This window comes from Hakea prostrata, chromosome 10 (genome assembly GCF_041222555.1).
Source record: "Hakea prostrata isolate BN-2017 chromosome 10, UWA_Hpros_2, whole genome shotgun sequence".
Classification (NCBI taxonomy): domain Eukaryota; kingdom Viridiplantae; phylum Streptophyta; class Magnoliopsida; order Proteales; family Proteaceae; genus Hakea; species Hakea prostrata.
This window is the reverse complement of record NC_142609.1, coordinates 44,255,484-44,278,473: the sequence shown is the minus strand read 5'-3', so window position 1 is coordinate 44,278,473 and position 22,990 is coordinate 44,255,484. Positions and strand designations below refer to the sequence as shown.

At 38.9% G+C, this 22,990-nt stretch overlaps 1 protein-coding gene across 1 annotated transcript in view; it reads left to right on the top strand.

Moving 5' to 3' along the window:
• LOC149003303 (TNF receptor-associated factor homolog 1a-like) overlaps nucleotides 1-22,335 on the top strand; it is a 31,175-nt gene extending 8,840 nt beyond the window's left edge. Inside the window, exons 6-13 of the mRNA XM_089137525.1 lie at nucleotides 1,473-1,602; nucleotides 4,663-4,821; nucleotides 5,311-5,659; nucleotides 6,233-6,345; nucleotides 15,538-15,688; nucleotides 18,669-19,144; nucleotides 19,223-19,424; nucleotides 20,168-22,335. Coding sequence (XP_088993651.1) covers nucleotides 1,473-1,602; nucleotides 4,663-4,821; nucleotides 5,311-5,659; nucleotides 6,233-6,345; nucleotides 15,538-15,688; nucleotides 18,669-19,144; nucleotides 19,223-19,424; nucleotides 20,168-21,562 — 2,975 coding nt within the window. The 3' untranslated portion in view covers nucleotides 21,563-22,335. The remainder of the gene's footprint in view (nucleotides 1-1,472; nucleotides 1,603-4,662; nucleotides 4,822-5,310; nucleotides 5,660-6,232; nucleotides 6,346-15,537; nucleotides 15,689-18,668; nucleotides 19,145-19,222; nucleotides 19,425-20,167) is intronic.
• The last annotated feature ends 655 nt before the right edge of the window (nucleotides 22,336-22,990 follow it).

Genomic DNA, 22,990 nt, shown 5'->3' with positions numbered 1-22,990 from the left:
GTTTATTAGGGTTACCTCGCAATATGGAGGGGCTTACTAACAACCGTTGCACCCCTATGCTTGACTATATCTACAAGAAAATCCAATTTTGGAAGGGCAAGCTTATTTCCTAGCAAATTGATACTTCAATCTTCTTATTTTTATTGGTGTGGTGTCTTATTTGTTCCTAAAGCGACCACCAAGAGTATGGCGGCCCTCTTTTGTGCTTTCCTTTGGAAGCACTAGGAGACCACTTTTTTCCTCCACCCATCAGCTGGATGACTATTTGTCATCTCAAGGCTGAAGGTGGTCTAGGATTTTGCCACAATCAAGACTACATTGTTGCTAGCTTACTCTAGCTAATCTGCTAAATCTCTGTCACGCATGATTCTATTTGGGTTGAGTAGATCTACTCCCATCTCTTGAACTTTGACTCTATTTGGACTGCTCCTCTCCCCATAATCCTTCTTAGGTCTAGGGAAAGCTCCTATTCTTTAGCCCCATAGCCCTCTTGCTACTCCCATCATGGTCTTAAATGGCTCCTCTTTATCCTTCTGGCTTGATCCATGGCATCCGTGAGGCATCCTTTATAACCTCCTTGGCTTATGCATAATCTATGAGTCTCACGTCCCCAGATCCACCCCCTTTGCCTTCATTGACATTGTGTCCTAGTCTCCCCCGCCCCCACCCCCAATCCCAGTCCAACCTGAGTCGTGCAGGTTTCGACCTCACTCCCACCCTTACATCCTCTCTCCCATAATAGAACCAATTGGGTTCCATCCTCCTAGGGCACCTTCTCCACCTCCTTAGCTTTGATCCTCACCCATACCCCTGGCCAATTAGTCCTATGGAACCCCCTTGGTTTGGTTAAAAGGTCAGATTTCCCCGCCATTCCCTCACTCTTCAGAGTTTCGTCAACCAATGTCTTCCAACCCAATCTTTTTTTATTCGCCGCTATATCCTTGCCAGCTGCAACTGCATCCTTTGTTGGAATGGCACTGAAGACTGTGACCGTATCTTTTTCTCCTGTCCTTCCGCTCGGTGGGTCACTGAACTCAATTTGAAAAGCCATTTGCTTTCATTTCTCATCTAGACTCTAGTTATTTCCCCCATCTGGCTGTCTTGGACTCCCTAAGGAACAAATACTGGGGCTTAGGTTCCTCTTTCAGCCTATTACTTAAAGGCCGGTCTCCCTCCCACTCTCTTCCCTTTTTTTTTTTTGGGGGGGGGTTTGGGTAATGATAATTCATTCATCCACCCAAAAAAAAAAGAACTCAGGTTTGTTTCTTCATGTTTTAGTTGCTGTAGTATATATGGCTTATCAACAGTTGTCATGTTGTCTAGCTGACCCCAACTGTTGGAGGATACACAAGTTAACACTAACAAGGCACTTCAATGACCTAAGCACATTTGACAACTATGAGCCTTCTCTTTTATCCTTCCCATCGTATCCAAATGGTTTTGTTGCTGATAGTGCTAATTGAGGTGTGCAGATACATTACACCGGTTCTGGAAGAAAGAGCATGATTGGGGGTGGAAAAAATTTATGGAGCTGTCAAAGGTTCAAGATGGTTTTGTTGATGGTGACACTCTTGTAATAAAGGCTCAAGTCCAAGTTATTAGGTACCACTGAACTTCACTGGGTTATCTGATTTTTATCCATTTTGTTGGCGACTGTATTTCCCAGGCATTACTGGTCTGTTTTGTGTGTTTCCCTTACACATCTCCCTCTTTGTAACTCCCCTCCGTGGGGGTGGGGAGGGGTTGAAAAAGACATCTCTAGTACCTCTTCATGTATCTGGTTATGCGTTTAGAGTAAGAATTATCTATTAGTTTCTACTATGAATACGCTCTGATGTTCCATAGCTGTAAAATAATGAACCAATTGAGGTTCACCATAGAAGTGCTTTTCATTGTTTCTTGGTTGATGCTCTTCCCCATGTGTGATATCAGCAAATGCTCTCCTTTCTTAAGCTCCTTTTGCCTATCTCGATGTCTCTGCTGATGCATAACATTGATCTATTTTTCTCCCTATTGTGATACTCTTCTGATGTTCCACGTTTGGAAAATAATGTGACAGTGGAGGTTCTGAATGAGTGGAAAATGAATCATAAAAGCAGTTTTTCAATTTTCTCCTATTTAAGTCATAGAAGTGCTTTTCATTGTTTCTTGTTTGGCACTTCTCCCTATCAGCTCCAAAATCAGTAAATGCTCTATTGTTCTTAATCTTCTTTTGTTTGTCGCTTGTGGCTTGTGTTCTCCTTGAGCTGATATACACCGTCATAGAAATTGTGTCTACCTGATAGGGAGCAATGATTACAGTTGGGATTTGTGCCTTTTGATAACTTGCTTTCTTAATTAAAAATGAGTGAAGCCCTGGTGAATGGCAGCTGCAGCCATAATGGTCTTAAGGTAGTGGAATTGCTTAACAATAAGTTCTCAACCTTACGAAAGGCATGATGGTGAGGGCATTGTCTTGGAGAATGCGAAAACTTGATCTGCTCCTTTTCCGTGTGGACCTGTTTTCTTTTTTGTATTCCCCCTTTTACTCTGTGGTACAGATATGTATTTTTTTTCTATTCTTTCTTTCTGTGTGAAACCTGGCGTGGATTAATCGTGAACCACTTCATCTTTAGTGTGGCCCAAATTTATAATTGTAGATGGAAAACATAGGCTGAACTTGCACTCTTTTTCTGGCGTGTCCACCATGTGTCATAAGATGGCTTCTAAAATTAATGCAGATGGACCACCATTCACCACAAGGTGCTTATTTTAATGGAAATAAGCCTGGGGCTGTGTCGTGCTTTCAGTGCAATGTGTTTTTAGTGTAGTAGGCCACGTTATGCCCTAAACTATGAGTATAATGGCTTTCATGTGGGGTTGCTATTGGTAGGAGTTAGTTTCTTCTGATTGGTTTATTTTTAAGTTGTTTTGGGTTGGTAAAATTAAAAAATTTCTCCTGGTATAGTTTAAGTTGCAAATGATTTTTATCAAGTGCTTTGATCAGCTGGATTAGGATCTATAAGTTCAGACATGTTTCGAGCCTGTTTCCTTTATTATTTCAATTTCCTAGTCAATTTAGGGTACCTGATTGGGTTAGGTCTTTTGTTTATTGTGTTTGATTTTTTCGATTGCAAATGATCTTTATCAAGTGCTTTGATCTGCTGGAGTAGGATCTATAAGTTCAGACATTTTTGAGTCTGTTTTCTTTATTGTTTCTTATGGTTATGGGGAGAAGAGAGAGAAAACCCCCGGGGGGAGGAGCAATGTACAATTTGTTTAACGAGATATTTGCGTGAGCCTTTTCTGTGAGATTTCGATGGCTGAGTTATTTTCTGTGATGCTATTTGTGCTAGAGATCAAAGTAAGGTGCGAGGCCCTGGGTGAAAGACTCAAGTCCGAGAGAGTAACCCTTTTTTCTCGTTGCCTTCTTCGCTGCATTGTTTTTTATTTTAATTGTTCTCAATTTTCCTGCAAATCTAATAACTTATCACAATTTTACCATTGCTGTACCTAAGTTTGTGATCCTTCTCTGATACTTTTGTTGTATTTTCAATTATCTGGTCGAGGTGGGAGTGTTCTAGCAGTATATCTGGCTACATTGAGGACCAGATCATGTTTGGTTTGCAAGCTTGGTTTTTAAGTTTAGAATATTATATTTGATTGCTGTTTGTCTGGCTAAGAAGTGCATGGCTACAGATAATGCTTTACTAGGAGCTGGGTTGGTGCGGGTAGTCTTTTGTACTGGGGTCCATTTTATTGCTTGCTTCCTTGTTGACATATGTAACTCGAATCCTCCAATATAGGAGCTGTATCCACGTCTGGCAAGCTTGGATGTCTGGACATTGGGTCTTGGTCTTTACATCGAATATTGATGAGGGTCAATAATCTTTACTTCGGGTGGATGGGTTTCTTTTTATTTATTTTCTATTCTTTTTGGGGTTGGGGTGGGGGGATTGGTATAGCTCGAGTTAAAGTGGCCATGAAATTCCTGAACATTTCATAGTGAGTGTATTTATCTTGGACCAGTAGTCTGGCCGTTGTACAATGTATGAAAAGTTTACATCTACGTGTTACATCAAAGTTAACTGGATTTGCTTATTGACTCTGTTGAACTTGAGTACAATAAACTTATCTTTTATGCCCTTTTTTTGCTTTGGTTTCTCAGACTGCATGCATGCCATAAAAGTTGCATAAATGAATACTTTGGTTTTTATGCTAATTTGTTTCTCTGCCTCTGGGGATGTATTATGGTTGATCCACCATCTTATTGTTTTGGGGTCAAAGTGTTGCCTGACTAATATTTTTCTGGTTTCATCCTCAAATTGGATCCAGCCATCTGAATTAGGCTTCAAAGCATAGTCAGGTGATACATTACCTAGGAAGGAAGGCCTTGAAGTCCAAGGTGGTTAGCTGTTTCTTGTATCAAGGTGCCCACACCTGCAACATTTTAGAAATATCCCTGTCTCCTGGACCTAGGGAATTTTAAAAATACACCTGGAAAATGGTGGTTTGCCTTTTGTGCCTTGCCTTTGCTTACCTATGTACAATTACAACTGTGGTTGCAATTGGGAGTACATGACATCATGATGCTGACTATTATGTTTAAATGGATCCTGCAAATTTCCACCTGATTCTTTAACTGAAAATTTGCAATTTGACTTTGATTTTTTTTTGCATCAGGGAGAGAGCAGACCGCCCTTTTCGTTGCCTTGATTGTTTGTATAGGAGAGAACTGGTTCGAGTATATCTAACAAATGTTGAGCAAATATGTCGGCGCTTTGTGGAAGAGAGGAGAGGCAAGCTTGGAAAGTTGATTGATGACAAAGCGAGATGGTCAAGGTAAAATGTTTTTTCCAGCTGTCACACTAAATTTATTGTGAAGAGCAACTGTTTTGATTAGTAACTTATGGGATTTATTAACTCAGGAGGCTAGATTGCTGCATTGCGAGTTGCCAAGGACGTTTGCTTGAAATTGTGTCTTACTGAGATTGCTAACATTATTTGGAAAAATGTATTTCTCATGAACTGGGTACAACCTTTAAAATGTCCATCTTTTACATTGGACTCCAATGTGGACTACTGCAGGATCCTTACTATATTGGAGATATCTTCATTTATTATTCTATATTTTTGTTGTCATTAATTACCTGTTCCAACTAGTACTAAGCTACAGCAGTATTGGTACATCGGCAGTTTCTATGGAAACTGAGGCTTTCCATTACGTACTATTGTGGTTGCTGCCTTAATCAGTTAGATGGTCTTGTAAGTGTTTTTAGTCTGTACTGTACTATTATTTAAAAGAGATTTTCATTTTCGTGCTGGTTGCAGCTTCTGCTCTTTCTGGTTAGGAGTTGACCAAAGTACAAGGTGGTGCATGTCCAGGGAGAAATCTGATATGATATTAAAGGTTGTTGTGAAGCATTTCTTTATAGAGAAGGAAGTCACCTCTACATTGGTGATGGATTCACTCTATAGTGGTCTGAAGGCTCTTGAGGGCCAGAGCAAGAGCAAGAAAGGGAGAGCAAAACAATTGGAGATTGAAGAAACACCAGCTCCTATTGTCCGAGTCGAGAATGACATGTTTGTCTTGGAAGATGATGTGTTGCCACTACTCGAAAGGGCTGCATTGGAGCCACTCCCTCCAAAGGATGAGAAAGGTCCTCAAAATCGCACGAAGGTAAGCATTAGTGCATGGTATATTCTATTTGAGGTTTAAATATGTGTGGACTTCTACCGACCAAGCTGATTAGGCGAACTCCAAATTTATACACTCAGTTGTTGGAATTCATACTTAACTGCAGTCACTTGATTTCTAATTTATGTATTTTGGTTCTTGAGTTATAAAATAATAATTTTAAATTGGACTCTGTGTGTTTGCATTGGAGAGTTTCTTTCCCTCGTAAAACATGGCTCTGTTATTTGAGAATTTTGTTGGGGGTGTGTTCTGTTATCTTTTTATTTTTTAAATTATTGATTTGGTGTACCATCCATGTTTCTGATCATTTTATGAATAGCTATGCTTGTTTAAAAATGCATATTACTTTAATGATTTATTCTAATTGTAGAATGATAAAGCAGGAGGCCTTTTTCTTTCCCACCTGATTTTGTTACAATACATCAAACTGCCCAGTGTAACAAAAACTAATTGTTGGTAGAGTAAGAAAGTTGTGTTATTTCTGCTTGTGATGCATTGCAAAGCAAAATGTTTTACGACAGTATTTAGGGATATTTCACCTTAATCCTTGTGCAGGATGGGAATTCTGGAGACGATTCCAACAAGGATTCCATTGAGCGTGATGAAAGACGTCTCACAGAACTTGGTCGGAGGACAGTAGAGATCTTTGTGTTAGCACATATTTTCAGGTTATTCAACCTCCCATATGTGTTTCTAGTGGCCTGCTTTTGAATGTTTGATTCTCCATACTTTTTGATTCAGAAGTTTTCCAGCATTACATGTTGTGAACACTAGAACCTGCTTTCTTTTCTAGACAGTTCAATTCCTGTGATAATTACTGGACTGTGGGAGATTTAAAAGGATCCTTTACTTTAACAAAAAGTGCAGCTGGCCATCGTTTCTGTCCAATTTCATCTAGTTGTCTGATGCTTTTTTAGTTCTGGCCTTGGTCGATTCTTTATCTATTTATGTCATAGTTTGTGATTCAATTACAAGGCAAGCGATGTTTCCCTTGCTGACTGAATTTTCACTATATTTCCTTTATCAATTAGAAATCAGTTAACCCAACTGTGTACTTCCCTCTTTCTTTTGTCATTTACTAAGGCAAATTTATCAAGGTGAAAAATTAAAAGATAGGATCTGCACATTTTCATTTTATAAGACGAGTCAAAGTCATCAGGGAGAAAGGTGTTTGGATGGAGGATGCAGTGTCTCAAGCATATCTGAAATCATGAGAGGTGGAAAAACCTTCCCTTGATAGTGGAATAAAAAGAGCATCCAAAAGAGCTAAAGGATTTGAAACTCATTGCATTGATGAAACATTTGAAAGGTTGACTTGTTCTGGATTAAGGAGGGAAGAAGTGCCGTTGTGAACAGGGATGGTATTGAATGGCGGTGGGTGAGAGTGTATGCCTCTTACACATTGCTCGAACTGGAGGCTTAATGGCCACTGCCAGCATGCATTCCTTGTTCAATTCTGATGTTTGTTCCACACTCTTGCTGTGGTTTTCAGCAAACTGTTCCTCCTGTGATTGATTTGGGACTGAGGAACAGGGCAGTGAGCATTTGATGGGTATTTCCTCATCAAGTGGCTCCACTGGGTGATCTATCAGCTTGAACCTCGGATCCAATTCCAACCCATGTTTAGAACCTGTTATGTAATGGCTGCGATAGTGATTATATTGCACCAGCCATCAAGGGTTGCCCTCTAGGTGGAGCATACTTCCTCGATAAACAGAAGTTAGGTTATTCAAGGTTCCCTTGGAAGCTTCAATGTAGGCTTTTAACATTGTACAACATTGTTCGAGATCTCATGAGATATCTAGGTTTTTCAAGAAACCATGATGGGAAGTGATATGTGAAGAATTCTTTACCTCGGTCAAGACCTTGGTCAAGTCAAGATCTTGGTTCGAGATCTCAATACGACCAAAACCTGATAATATATACAGAGCTAGTTCGAGATTGAGATTGTCACGACTCAACTTGATGAGATCTCATTCCTCTCCCGACTGCGCTCTCCTCCTTTGCTTGATTTGTGCCTTTTGCCAGAAGTTTATCAGAGTTTTTGCAGGAGTTGGATGAGCTGCTTAGTGCCTCATTGATTTTAGTCTTGTTTCTTGTATTCCATGGTGTAGCTGATAATACACCTATCTTGTCACGTGAGCATGTTTGATGTTCTGTTTGAGATTAAACCTTAGTATTCATTTATATCACATCATGGTTGTGTACTGTATGTTTTATAAATCTACATCTTCACTTCTTTAGTGTTCAAACTTAGGTTCAAAGTGGAACTCGTATCAACAATTTTTTCTCATAAATCTAATGACACTACTGTGTTTAGAAGGAGTAACATAGACTGGATACCAATTTATAGCGCAGACAAAGCTGAGATGGGCCACTGAGTTGGCTCGAGTTTGTTTAGAAAAAATACACAATCTTGACGAGATCGAGATCTTGGTTTTTTGGCTCACTGAGATGGCCAAAGATTGAGTTCTCGAACCATGGAGTACAACCTAAGGAGGGCATCTGATGCAGCACAGCCAATAGTTACCGTTCACACCATGATAACGTGAACAGTAATGCTAGGAGACATTATTCATATTTTGTGGGTCCCAGTTCCAGCTTGCAAGGTGATTATAGGAGATGTTGTTTTGTGTTTGAGTTCTAGAGATATTGTAGGTTTTGTTATTTATTCATTTGGATGATTATGCAAGTAGAATTTTTGTCTGGATAGAGTACAGAGGAACAATTGTAGTTAATTTAAATCGTTAAAATCCTAGTTTTAATAGATTTTTTTTTAAATTATTTAAATCCTTGTATCCAGTTTGAAAAGAAGGAATAATGAAGATATGAATTATAAAGTTTTGTATGTGTGTTTGCACCCTCCCCCTTGATGCAGTATCAGACTGGTTCAATCGATTCTGGTCCTACCTGAAAAAGGAACCAGCCCAAACGGGTTTTGTCCAACAAGATTTGGACTTAATTAAGTATTTTACTTCAGTTCTAATTTTAGTCTTCGTTTTGTTTTGGTATTCCTAATGAGAGTGTGTTAGACTTTGATTTGGAGTCTGTTTTAAGTTTATATTTCAACTAGGATTTAGGTTTAATTCCTTTAAATAGATTGGCTAAATATACAATTTTCATACTGAACATAAGCTAAGTTGATTTGTTTGTGAGATTTCCCTTTCTTCCTCTTCCAATTGTTCTAATTCCCCTTCCGTTACAGCCCACGATTGCAGACCTACTCTAAGCCTGCATCACCCCCCTTCCTCTTCTCTTTTTCTTGTCTTCTTATGATTCTTCTTCTCCCTCTTTCCCTACTACCAGTCTGATTCTTCTCAAGTTTCCTCTTTTGTCCTCTATCTTCTTTATCCTTCTCTATTTTGTCCCCCATTAATTGGCATCAGAGCCAAAACCTGGGTAACTTTTCTCTCTCTAAGGGATTCTTCAGTCTCTCGCATTCTATCTTCCGTGCTTTTCTTCTCCTTACTGAGATCTTCCTATCTCTTATATCCCTCCGTCCCTTTCTTTTATTTCCCTAATTTCTTTTCTCAATGATGGTGACCGAACAACGCTGCAGCAACCCATCAAAGCGTGTTTTTGTGGATATTGTTTTTTATGAAACATGAGGATGCATTTTTTTTCTAAGAGTGGGAGAAGTCAATCTTGCACAACCAATAGCTACTGTTCACGCTACAGTAACGTGAACAGTAACACTAGGGATAATTATTCATATTCGGTGGGCCCCAAGTCCAGCTTGCAAGGGGATAAAATAGGAGATGCTGTTTGTTGTGGGAGTTTTAGAGATATTATAGGATTTTGTTATATATTTGTCAGGATAATTATGCAAGTAGAATTTTAGTTTGGATAGGCTACGTAGAAGCAATTTTAGTTAATTCATTAAAATAGTTAATAGTCCTAGTTTTACTTAAATATGTTTATTTTATTGTTTAAATCCTTGTATTCAGCTTGGGAAAAGGAATAAATATTAAGCCTTAAATCTGCATTTACGGCCCCCCCGCTTTCCTCTCTTTTTCCTTGTTTTATGATTCTGCTTCTCCCTCTTCCCCTACTGCCAGTCTGTTTCTTCTCAGTTTCCCCCCTCTTTCCCCTATGCTCTTTATCCTTCCTTCTTATCTATTTTGTTTCCCTTAGCATCTCTAGACGATAATCCCCCAAAAGAACCTCCCCCCCCCCACACACAAAAAAAAAAAAAAAAAAAAAAAGTAAAAAGAAGAAGCTTTGATCGCTGGGTTTGAGGGCTAAATGACTAAATTTGGTCCCAAAATTTTTGTTTATCTTAGCTTAGGCCTCAAAACATTGTAGAACCCTTAGATTAAATAAATGCACCCTAGGTTTGTTGTGTATGCTGTATGCTAATTGTACATTCTCTCAAGGCCAACTACCTTGCGGAAATTCATTTTTGGAAAAAGTTATATGCATTTAATTTTGAGGCTTGCACAAATTTTTGACAAATGCAACCTTTCCTACTTATCAAATATTGAGTTATTTGGCAGGCAATCACAAAACAAGAAAAAACAAAAAAGGGAGGAGGGGGTTTACACGGCCTTTTTGCCATAATCAGTGAAGTGATTTCAACCCATTTTGATCATAACTGGGCTTTTAATATTAAATGGATGATAGATCAGAACTGGGCGTTCTATATTAAAGAGATCGCAAATCCAACGCCAATTGTGCTATTTTCCTCTGAAATCAACCTAGGGTTGGTAGATTCGGGTCTTGGTCCTTTGTTCAATAAGTTAATGTGGTCATGGGCCTGAAAAAGTTGAGTACCTAATGAGTACCTAAGCTAAGTATGAAAATAGTTGCTTTAATAATGTAAATTGTGCTAACTTAAGTTATAAGGGCAGAACAGTCTTTACCTGTATCCTAGTAAAATTCCACGTACAAATGCACAAGTCAGTATGTTTTCAAATATAGATGATTGATGGATTGATTTGTTCCTCTAATATGAATATAAATTTTCATAATTATGAAGTTTTTATATTATTAATCTCTTAAAAAATAAACAAACAACAATGGGTACATGTAGGGAAAGTTGCATTAGTAACAAGGCTGATAGAAAGGACTTCAGAGAACGGGAATTATCCTTTGTATTGATTTAATTTATGTTCTAATTAAAAGAACTTATTTTAATTGTCCTTTTAATTGAGGGAGATAAAAGAGTTTTTCTAGAGAGTCAAGGGAGAGAAGTAATACGTGACAATGTAAAATTGTAATTGATTAAGAGAAAATTACTTGCACATCCCAAAATGAAAGACTTAATACACTGACACCCCCCTTTATGTATGATAAGCACAGGTACCTGGTACCCCAGAGTTGAACTTACTCTGGACACAGTAGTCTCCGTTAGTGTTTTCCATTATATCAATGTTTGAGTTGTTTTAATTCCAAAACTTCCCCTAGTTGTATACGAGATGATGGTAACACCTCTAACATTCCCTGCGTTTTCTTTGTCCACTCTGTTCATGATGTAAAGGAATTCCCCTAAACCTAAGGGCTGCCCAGGAATTCCAGCAAAGGATAAGGTTATTCTAGAATGTTTAGGGTGTTCTATTGCCCTGAAAATCCTGCTGTAATGCCCCAATCAGATCTGAATTTTAACACAATTATGAAAAACTGGGGTTTAGGGTGTTGCTAGGGTGGGAGAAGAGCTGTACCTTGCTGCCTTGTGTTTTAGACCTTGTTTTAGTGGTCTGAAATGCTGGTGATGGTCTGAATTGCAGTAGTTTAGGATTTCCCAAAGTATGAATAAGTTGCAGAAAATTCAGATGAAGAAAAGATCAATTGCAGTGATTTTTTTTTAGAACTAAGAAAGCAAGGTTTAATTGGGGGACTAACTACAGGGTTAATTCCTAGAGGGTGGTGCAATCCTAAGGAAAGAACAAAGGGAGATTTAGGGGCTGGAAATTTGGAAGTTGCAGGGGGAGGGATTCTAGGGCTGCGGTGGGGAAGGAGGAGGGGTGGGGGAGGCTCTTGTTGAAGTTGAGCAGCTAAGGGGAGGGGACTACCTAGGTGTGCAGGACAGGGGAGAGGCTGGAGACGAAAGGCAGGGGTAGGGGAGGCTTGTGGGTGATAGAGGAGGCAAGGGAAGGGGGTGGGACTGCTGTGCTTGTGTGCTTGAAGAAGAACTTGATTGCTTAAAGGTTGCTGGTATGAAGAAGAAGATGCAGAAATCGGTGGTAGTTTGCTGATCCTTGAACAACTTTACTCAACCAGGGCCCCCTCAACTAGTTTATTTAATCATCCAAAAACGGAAAATTACATGCAATGCTAAGCTATTTATAGCTTTCAAAAGACTCTAGGACCCAGTAGAATTCCTTAACAGGCAAGGATCCCACCACTTAACCTGGACTCTTGATTTGAAATCTAATAATTAAAGACATGCTGAAAATGAAAGACTAATATACTTAAAGACTCTACTAAGGAGTTTCACGTGAAAAAGAATTCCCTAGGACACTAAATGACTAACTACTAAAAGACTTTTCTAATTAAAGATAAGATCCCTCCTAAAAGATAGGAACCCCCTTTATTCAAGAGTCTTGTCTTAACCACAACTCAAATTAATAAAAACCAACACAAACTCTAGAAAATAAATTTGGAAATAATTCCAGAACCGAAAAGAGGGCTAAAATGCCCTAAATACCCCTACTAGGGGGTTCGGCCAGCTCAAGGAGGTTTCTTGGAGCCATCTTGGGTCCCCACCTAGGGTTCGTCCAAGGGGTGGTCTCTGTGACTGTTCACATCAGTTCGTTCTCTAAAAACCTTAATTGAAATCCAAAACCCTAGCTCTAAGAAGGCTATGGCAACCCAAATCGGGCTAGGAAGCAGACCACTACAGGCCTCAGCAGGGTAGGCGAGGATGAGATTGAGGCCATCTCGAACAGGCTTGACCCATGGAGGACACAAATCAAGGCCTGGGAGTCGTCACCTGCAGAGCATGTGACAGTAGTTATGCAGAGCCCTGTCGATGGTGTTGACACTGGCCTGGTGCCTGTGCAGCTCGATGACGGGGAGGGTGGGAAGAATGAAGAAGGTGAAAAAATGACCAGCCCATGTGTGCCATTGGATTTGAATCTTTCTGTGGAAGACGAAGGTAATATTCATGATAATCAGTCTGTTGATGACATTGATCTTCTAGAAGCTGCTGATAGACGAATAGTTTTCAATTTTCCAGAGCGGCGTGGGTAGTTCTGTTTTTCTTCTGAGATTCAGGTTTGTTACTTGGGCTGTGCTTATTCTTGAAAATTTCCAGTCTTGTAGATGGACATAACTGAATCTCCTTTATAGGTTTGCTTTCTTTCCACTTCCAAAATAATGTGCTGCGAGGTTTGTTGATTGTTGAACCCTACACGATTAGATTCCTAAATCTGGGTTTATCATCTTTTAATTCTTATTCATCTTTGTTTCGATTATTCATCCCATACCAAATAGGGCTTTTGGTTTTAATCAAAGAAGGCAACAGAAAAATAGAAGCAAAGGAGGACAAACATGGAAGCCAAGAACTATAATCAAAATCCTCTTTCATCAATTCATCTAATCACTAGCTTCAATCCCTTTGTTTTCATTTTTTTTTTATCTGTATATAAATTTACTTCTCTGGATTCTTTTCATCTTTAGTCTGCAGGGGTATATTGGTCCTTATAGTTAGTCCTCACTCCTCATCCCCTATAGTAGGATATATTGGGCTTTTTGTCTCTAGTACTAACAGGATTAAGTAAAGCTGCTTGTTTTGGGCTGTTACTGCAATTTGCTCTAATGTTAATGTTATTGTAATTTTAATAAAATGAGAATTTACAATTCTAGGCTTGCATAATTAATCATGTCCACTTAATCAATGATTGAGGGTAATTTTGGAAGTAAGGGGATTTATAGAGAAATTTAATGGACATTTGGAAGTGAAAAATAACGGAATTCGAAGAGATGAAAATTTAAGATTGTTTTGATTTTGTAGAGAAATTTAGGGGGAGAAGAATAAGGAAGTTCCAAGAGTACTCCCCTCGTGGTAAGTGAGACATTTGGGTCCTTTGATGCTCCTAATAGAATCTGTCACATACAACTTATAGAGTCAATAAGATTCATGAATGCTAGAAACATAGAGAAATAAACTTGATTCCTCATAATCCATAGCATACATATTTATATCATCTCAAGAGAACATAGGAGAAAAATAAAATAATTAATAGTAGATAATTGTTTGAGGGTATTTTAGGTAATATGATCAATTAATAGTAATCATTACATTTCAATTAATATTATCCATTAATTATTATTATAGTTAGGAATAGAAAATTACAATTTTAGACGTGATTTATTAATGACTTAAATGTCTAATGGATTGAATGGATAAGAGTATTTAAGGAAATGGAATTGTACTCATGTCTTTTCAGTTCATTTTTTATAATAGTACATGGAACAAAAATCGATCGATATGTCTGCATTTTTTTAATTCGAAACGAAATGTAGTAGTAGGAACATAACGTTTTGTATCAACCGATATATCGGTCGATACGAGTTGAAATATCGGCCCGATACCATATCGGGCCGAAATGTTACCTACACAGCTTATAAAGTGGCCAAACCGAGCCACTTTTCGACCTATCGAGCGATATCGCCCTCTGCATTTCGACCTCTGGAAAATTTTGCTGATTTTTCTTGCTTTCATCCCCTTCTACACCTAATTTCTAGTATTCCATTTCCTTCAAACACTTGATTTGCTCCTCCATTTGTGCATTTTCTCAAATCATGCAAGGTGAGTAACCAACTTCTTCATTTTTTGATTTTTTGGTTCATTTGTGCCTTAAATCATGTTAGATTGCTTCCAAATTTATATATGTTTACTTTAGAGTGTTGATCTATGAATTTGTAGTGTCAAATTATTTTTTTATTCTTCCTACTATTTTTTTATTTTTCTGTTATTAAAAATTATTTACTAAATTATGTATATTGCTAAAAATGTATATGTATAGGACATGTATAAGCTTCAAATGAATGTATGTGAGAGTTGAGACACCATATTGCTGTGATGGTGTTGAATTAATTTTTTTCTGTTAATTATGTAATTTTACTGTATTTAATATATATTTAAATAATTAAAAAATATTTAAATATTAACAAAAACTATTTATTTTCTGTTTTAAATTTTAAAATAACGGAGTATTAGTGGAAGCATATATGCAATTTTTGGAGCATGTTGTGGATATTTTTAAGATAGTTTGTGTGTAGAATAGACTTGTAACTCACTAACTTGTAAGTAATAACATTCCCGCTTCTTCTCTGATTCATGTACTATATACTTGGAATGTTGGATATTTGGATGTTACATTTTCACTAGTTTTTTATTAAACTAGTAGTTCTATAGTGTTTAATATGCTTGAAATAGGTAGTATGCAAAAATCCAAATCAATTTGAGTGCATTTGAGGCTCGAAATTGATTTTTCAAGAGTCAGATAAAAAGTATCCAGTTTCGGTCGAAATTTCGACCTTTTTCTAGGTCGAAATTACCATATCGATTGAAATTTTTTCCTTGTAATAGTATATGAAGTGTGATATTTTTACACCTTTTTACATGCACCTCTTCCAAACTGAACTTTGTGTCCCCCCTCAAAAACCAAAAGCTTTTGGATATCCCTTCCAGCCTTCACACTGTTAGTGACCGATTGCAGCTAACTGTTTCAATGTCATGATCATATTATGTTGTTCCATACTTGCATTTTTGTTTGGACTATTTCATGTGCTTCTGTTTTTTCTCATCAGTTGTATGCTGTGATAGATCATTTGATTCAATTTATGGTAGTTTGCTTTAATTTAGTGGGGAAAAATCATCTAGCTGAGTTTAGTTATACATTTTGATACTGCAGCAACAGAATTGAAGTTGCATACCAGGAGGCTGTTGCTTTGAAGAGGCAAGAGGAGCTCATACGTGAGGAGGAGGCAGCTGGGCTAGCTGAACTTGAGCAGAAGGCGAAACGTGTAGTAGCAGAAAAGGAGAAGCGTTCCAAGAAAAAACAGGTTTGATATTTTCTTTGATGCTAGCTGTGTCCCATGTGCTCCTGATCATCCATTTCTTTTTCTGCCTTGCCTTCCCTTCTCTGCTGCAACACCATTACTGTTTATGTCACAAGTATTTTTGTATGTCAACGTGCCTGTCAATTCTGTCTGTTATTTATTTATTTATTATTTTTTTGTGCGTGGAAGGGGGTTGAGGAAAGATGTTAAATGAAAAAACTAACCCTAAATAAATTGCCTGAGAAGTGGCGAAGCATAAAAATCTCCTATACGCAGCTGCATCTAAGGTTAATGGAAGACTTGGAAAAAAAATACACACATGACCAGAGATTACAGTTGGACCACTCGCATCAACAGCATTAATGCCTTTACTGATCTGTAACTGTGGATGATGGAGACACTAAATAAACTGGTGTACGATAGCATGTCCAAACTGATCTGGGTTGATTTCAATCATAATAGAACCAATCAGCATCAGTTAAGGTTATCACAGGGTAGGAGAACAGGTCGGATACTTGGAAACTAACAGCCAACATCCTTGGAGTTCCAGTCAGGATTTAATATCAATAAGAATCTCAGCCAAGAGGATGTTAAGCTGCTGAGGTATTGATAGATCACAGAGTTAGGAACTAGGATCCAGAATTAGTATCTAAATGGTAAAGACTGGACCATTCAATGGATCACTTCAAGTGCCATTGAGGCTAGGACACTGGATGGCTATTTGACTGGCAAAATTCATTGAAGCTCTTGCTAAGGGACCTATCAGTATTAATGGATGTCCACTCTGCTTGCGGAGTGATCCAAGATCAGTATTCAATGAATGGTTCTTTAAAATCTGGATTGAGCAGTCAATGCCTAAATAACCTTCTATGGATTGTGCTAAGTATTTAGATAAGATAAGGTGAGAGGAGTGAGGGTTTTGAGGAGTTGAGGGCTTTGAAGGTAATTTTTGAGTAGGTCAAAGGTCCAGTCCTTAATATTTTCTTAGTATGCTTTAGTCCTGCCCCTTGCTAATAGAAGGCAATGGAGAGTGGTCCATGATCACATTGGAGGCAACAAGTGAGAAGGCCCCCTAACCATCTAGGGTAGGAGTGCATGTTAGCCCAATCTAGGTTTAGGGTCTTTCTCATGGTTTGAGCCTTTGAGGTCTTGCGAGATCTTGGGATCTCAAAAACTCAAGATGAGTTCCATTGTAAAAACCAGAGAGATTCTGGATCTCGGTTTGAGATCCTCTTTTAAATTCCCCAACTTGATGACCCAAGTCAAGATCCCGCTGTCTTGACTCCTTTCTCTCAATGCTCTCGACCCAACTTCTTCCCAACTGTTGTTTCTTGAGTTTCTGCCTTAAACCTGCCGGAGCTTCACTTGCAACACTTGTACACTCTCCTTAGCTCATCTACAACAGGAAATCAATGACAATCAAGGGATTTTGAAGGTGTTCTTCAAGAAAGGTGATTTTCCTATTAGGATCAATTCCTGGGAGCAATCACACAATGAAAAAGAGGAACAAAATTAATATAGAGACACAAGATTTTTTACACGGGGAGCCCTCAAAGGGAAGAAACCCACGGCCGTCAACAATCCACTGATCTTAATTCTCAAAAATCAGTTACATTGGATAGGAGAGTTATATATTTATATCAAAACCTCAATCTGAGATATGGTCAACACTGTACATCTCTCAGGGTAATCTAGGCCGCTGGATAATTAATCCAAATGCAATTCGGGCTCCTCCAAAATAATTTTGGGCGCAAAGCTTGTGCAGCTCTTGTAAACTCGGACTTCGTTTGCTTTGTAGGGGAACTCTGCTCGCTCCGTTCCCTGCGGGCGGCTGCCACCCCCTGCATTCACTTAGATTCAGGCCCACGTACATAACATAATATGTTGTAGACTTGGTGTTTGAGTGAGGATTCAATCTATGTTGAACATCTTTGCTTGACCGACAATTTCATGAAAAAGATTTTTGATGATGCTTATACTCTACTCTCGTGATTTTGTAATGTTCTACTGTGTTCTGATATGGATTGAATTGTGAACAATTTAAGTTGTTTGATATATGTTATCACTTTAAACCTTTATGTTTCCATTTATATAAATTAATGGTTATGTATTTCATGTTTTATAAGACTGCATGTTCATTTCTTCAGCATTCTGGTTTCAAAATTAGGTCAAGTTGGAATTCATACATACACTTGTTTTCTCTCACATCTAAAGCCACCACTGTGTTTAGAAGGCCTAAAATAGGTTAAAGACAAAATTAAATTTCAGCCCAACCTGATCCTTAAAACCCACTGAGATGGGTCCTCGAGTTCACTCGAGTCGGCCTTTTATTTTATTTTTATTTTTTGGTTTTTTGGCCTGATCTAGGCTGAGATCAAGCTTAAGACCCCGATTTTGAACCATGATCTTTCTTCGTAAGCGGGCCTAAAAGCAATCCCTAGGTGCTCAAGCATGTGTAAAGTTAAGTCCATGTAGCATGTCTCCCACATCTCACTTTCTTGTGTGAACCGGCTGGGCTGCAGTTTTATGCTGTCTCGAGCATGAAGAACATCATTAAGTGGACATGCCTTTGAACCTGGATTGAGCAGCCCTTGCATAAATGTCTTCTATGGATTCTGTGCTATTTTTAGTCAAAAGTTGAAGTCCATGTACCCTATCTTCCACATCTTACTTTGTTTTGTGAACCAGCTGTTCTGGGGTTTTGTGCTGTCTCCACTCTGAAGTTGCGCCACCACCTTTTTTTGGGCGTGTCCATGTGCTTTTTATGGTATGCACTGTTAAGCATGCATGGAAGTGTCAGTGGGATCCTTTTAACTGTTGCCTTGCTTAGTGTACTTGTTGTGAGCAAATGTCTATTCAGATACATGCAGGGAGGTCTTTTGTATAGCTCATGTCTCTCCTTGATGTCCTTTTCTTTTTTCCCCTTTAGTTCATCCAGTTATGGCTTTTTGGGGTGCTGATTTGCTGCTTTATCACTGTGTAGGCTAAACAAAGGCGTGGCTGTCGGAAAGGAAAAGATAGAGGAAGAGATGAAAAGTCTGATGTGGCTGTACAAGAAAAGCACCAGCAAGGGAGCAGTACTGATGGGAGAATTGTGGACCTACCCGAAAAACAGCAGCAGATATCTGTGCTTGAAAAGCCTGATGCAGTAGAGGATGTTTCTGATGTATCTGATATAGGAGATTCTGTTGCTGAGTCACAGCCTGAATTGGAAGATAGAGATGCTAGTCCCGTCAATTGGGATACAGATACTTCAGAAATTCATCCTGCTGCAGAAGTCAGTAGCAGTGGAATGAGTATCCTACCTGTGCAAAATGGACGAGTGGAGAAGAGGTCCCTATCTGTAATGGATGACAGCTCGTCAACATGTTCTACAGATTCAGTTCCGTCGTTAGTAATGAATGGGACTTGCAAAGGGAATTTGACTCCAAACCACAAAAGTCAGACGTCTCCTGGAAGGTGAAAATGTCTCTCTGTTTGCTCATTTCGTATTGGCAGAACTTTTGGTATCCATTTGAGCCTTTACCAATTTTACAGAGGAAAGACCCAGCGTGGTAAGGAAGCACTAGACCAGACTTCTTGGGGTCATGAAGAGAATCATCCATCTGGTCCAACATCAGATAGCAGGTTCCACAATGATGCTTCTGACAGCTTAACGGCATCTGAACCTGAACCAGAAACTGTTGTTGAATCATTGAAAGATCGGATACAGTGGCTTGAGCAGCATTTGGTTGAGAAGGTCAAATCGGCTTCATATTGTTCTTCTTTCTATTGAATTAACATCTGAATGAAACAGTTCATGATGATTACTTTGTTAACAGGATTTCAAAGTATTGGCAGGGTGTTTAATATATTCTGATTTTCTTGATATCTTATCTAACACTCCAAACATTTTTCATTGAAAAAAAATTATACAACAGTTTGAAGTGCTCCTAAAAGGTTCTCTATTTTTCACTTCCTAAAGCATGATGGTCTAGGACACCTTCCTAATAAATATAGAAATACATGCGTTCTCTGATCCGTAATGTAAACTCGGGTGGGTATTAGGTCCTGTATACACTGTAGTAAATTTTCTGTGGAGCAAATTGAGATCTTTCTGTTCATGAACTTTGCTGGTATTTCTTTCTATGCAGATGTGCTGTTTTTGGTGCTTGTTATTTTTGTTTCTGTTTTTGCATGCTGAGACCTATTGGTCCTTGTCAGATTGGAAAATGACTGTGTCCCTTATGGGAAGTTTCAATTGATTTGATTAGGAGAAAAGATATTGTATGGGTATTTTCATAATAAGTGCTTAATCAACTGTGGGTTGCAATAAAAACTGAAATGGTTTTTCTGTGGTTCGATATGACCAAAAGAGCTAGTAGCTTATCTGTGGGTTTGTTTGATTGTTGATGGGTCTTAGAGGGTTTCATTGATGCATTTATTCTTGGAATGTTCTGTATCCAATATGATCTGATGGGCTGCCACTGATTCTTGTGTCAGGAAAAAGAAGTTTCTACTCTGCAAAGGAAACTAAGTGTGAAAGACCCGGTTGATGTTGAAAGGCCTATGAACCAAAGCAACGCAGTCGGATCATCAGCTTCCTCTCCTAGTAGTCCCACCAGAAAATTTCCTGTTACAGTGCAGCCTAAGTCAGTTGCTGAGAGTGTGGCTGAGTCAGTTACAGTTGATGAAGTATCTTCGAATAGCCCCAGAAAAATGGAGAAAGGGGTTAGTCAAATGACGCCACAACCCCAGACTTCTGATTTGTCCAAACCAGAGGCTCAAAGGCCTTCATCTCAACCGAAAACACCAGTCCATGCAGTTGAGAAGCCAACAGTACCGCAAGTTTCTCTAATGTCTAGGCCCTTGAGTGCTCCCCTGATTCCTGGCCCCAGACCCACTGCGCCAGTTGTTTCAATGGTTCAAACGGCACCTTCATTAGCAAGGTCTGTGAGTGCAGCTGGAAGATTGGGCACTGACGCCTCCCCAACTACCCACGGTTATGTTCCTCATTCCTATAGAAATGCCATAGTGGGTAAAATTGCTTCTGCAAGTACATCTGGTTTTGTTCCAAGTCACTCAAATTCTGCTTCCAATTTGTCTCCTGCCTATTCTCAGCCCTCGTCCATGATAACATCGTCATTGATGCATTCACGTCGGAACTCACAGGAGGATCATGGTGTGGTTAGGTCAGGCTTCACTTTTGGCACAGTAACTCCAGAAATACTGCAGAATCGACCTCAGTGGATGGAAGAACGCTCCCAAGGTGATGCCAGCAACGTACTGTGTAGTCCATCCCTGTTGAATGACATGCAGAACCTTGATTTGTATGGTTCTCGAACATACTTCAGTGAGGAGCTGCCTGCTGGTTTGTCTTCACGCCAAGGACAAGGGTCGTCAGCTGACGAGTTCCCTCACCTTGATATAATTAACTACTTATTTGAAGAGGAACATAGCATAGGGAAAGCAGCCAAGGCAGGTGCAGTCTTCAATGGTGCAAGTAATGGGTATCACCACTCGTTGAACCGGCAGTCCACTTTTCCTAGCGATATGAGTATGTCCATGGACATGGGTCCCTCAGTGAACTGTTGCAGGTTAGATCGTCCTTCTCCAGCCATCTACAATGAAGATGGGATGCAGAGGATGTATGGCTCTTCAAGTAGTCACTTTGACAGGCTTAGGGGTGTGATTCCGCATGTTGGTCTTTCAGGTTATGGTAATGGTCAGATTGATGGGGTGATGCAGAATCAGTGGTGTCTGGACAGAGCTGATTTATCATTGCTTGGTATGAGGAATGCTGAGGCTGATGGTTACCCATTTCAGCAGCCCGAGTATTCTAATTTGGCATGTGGGGTTAACGGCTACACTGTATTCCGGCCTTCGAATGGTCACTGAAGGGGTTACTGTGCCTGACAGAGAGTGCCTATAATAAGTAGGCCATCATCTGTCCTAATAATGTATTTCAGGGAAGTCCCTTAGCTTTGGGAGTGAGGTTGTAATCCTTTCATAAGAAAACGTTTTGTAAAGAATGATTCTACCTTTGCTTCACATCAGGGTTGTTTTCATATGTTATTGATGTTGGAGAGTACTTTCTAGATTCCTTGGGTTTCTAAGTTCTGGAAATCAATCGATTCACTTTGCTTACTTGCTGGGGTCCCTGTGCCTATTGGTTCCTGTAATGATGATTCAAATGTAGTTGGTGTCCATAAATAATACTGGAACATCGATCAATGATTAGTTAGAACAAGCCCATTTTCTTAGCATTTATATGCCCAACTGAATCAATAATGTAATGTGGTAAGCTCTTGAGAGGTTCTGTTACGATAAAATACTTTTTAGGCTTTTATATGCTGTGAGAACAAAAATTTGCTAACCTATGTTTGATAAATCGATATATTTTTTGGGTACAGGAGAACGAATCCACTGTAAATCTCACTCAAAAAACAGTTTTTGTAAATTTCCGTCACAACTGGAGCTTAAAGCCCTTTCAAGACCTCATACAGGAACATGGGGCTTAAATTCCTCAGTGGGTTTGTTCAATTTGGGAAAGGAGACAGAATCCAAGGATGACCCTGCATCAGGAAATGAGGCTTCAGAAGAAAAACTTGGAACCCTTCTAACTATTGCGTTAAGAATGGTAAGAGATACAAGGGCTGCAACTCAGGTGTCTTCAAATAGCAGTAATCATTCTCCAGGAAGGTGATCAGATGCATTTCAGAGCTTGCAGAGGGAAGAACATCTTTCTACCAAAAAATAATAGGGAAGAACATCTCAGCATAGGGGTTAAATGGATAAGGTTGAGCTGAGGTACCTGTCTAAGTATTCATTTGCAATACTCTGTTTCGATCGATTGAAAACTTTTCAGCTACTGCAAAAATGAAATCTTTACTTTAGATAATCAAATACTGATTTTGCAAATTTATTCTCCACTTATGTAACTTGAGTCCATGAGTTATGAAAATTATGGTTTTCTTATCCTGATATTACCAGTGCTACTTTACTTTGATAAATTATTGCTCTTACCCTTTCTTTCTTAAACGAATTGATCAATCTTATAGTCTATTGTAGTACTTCTTTGTCCTGAATTTTTTTTTCTTGATTTTATTATTGGTGGTTTTATCAAATCAAGTCACACATGAACCATTTAAACCTCTCATAACAAGCCACAAGAAACTTGTGAGTGCATTCCATCTACATAATGAAAAATTGATGCTTCAGAATTCAAGCATCAATGTGCTTCAATCATGGTTAAGACATGAACTGATATAAACAAATTATTTTAGTATTTCTAAAATGCTAATGAATCATAATTCCTGTCATAAA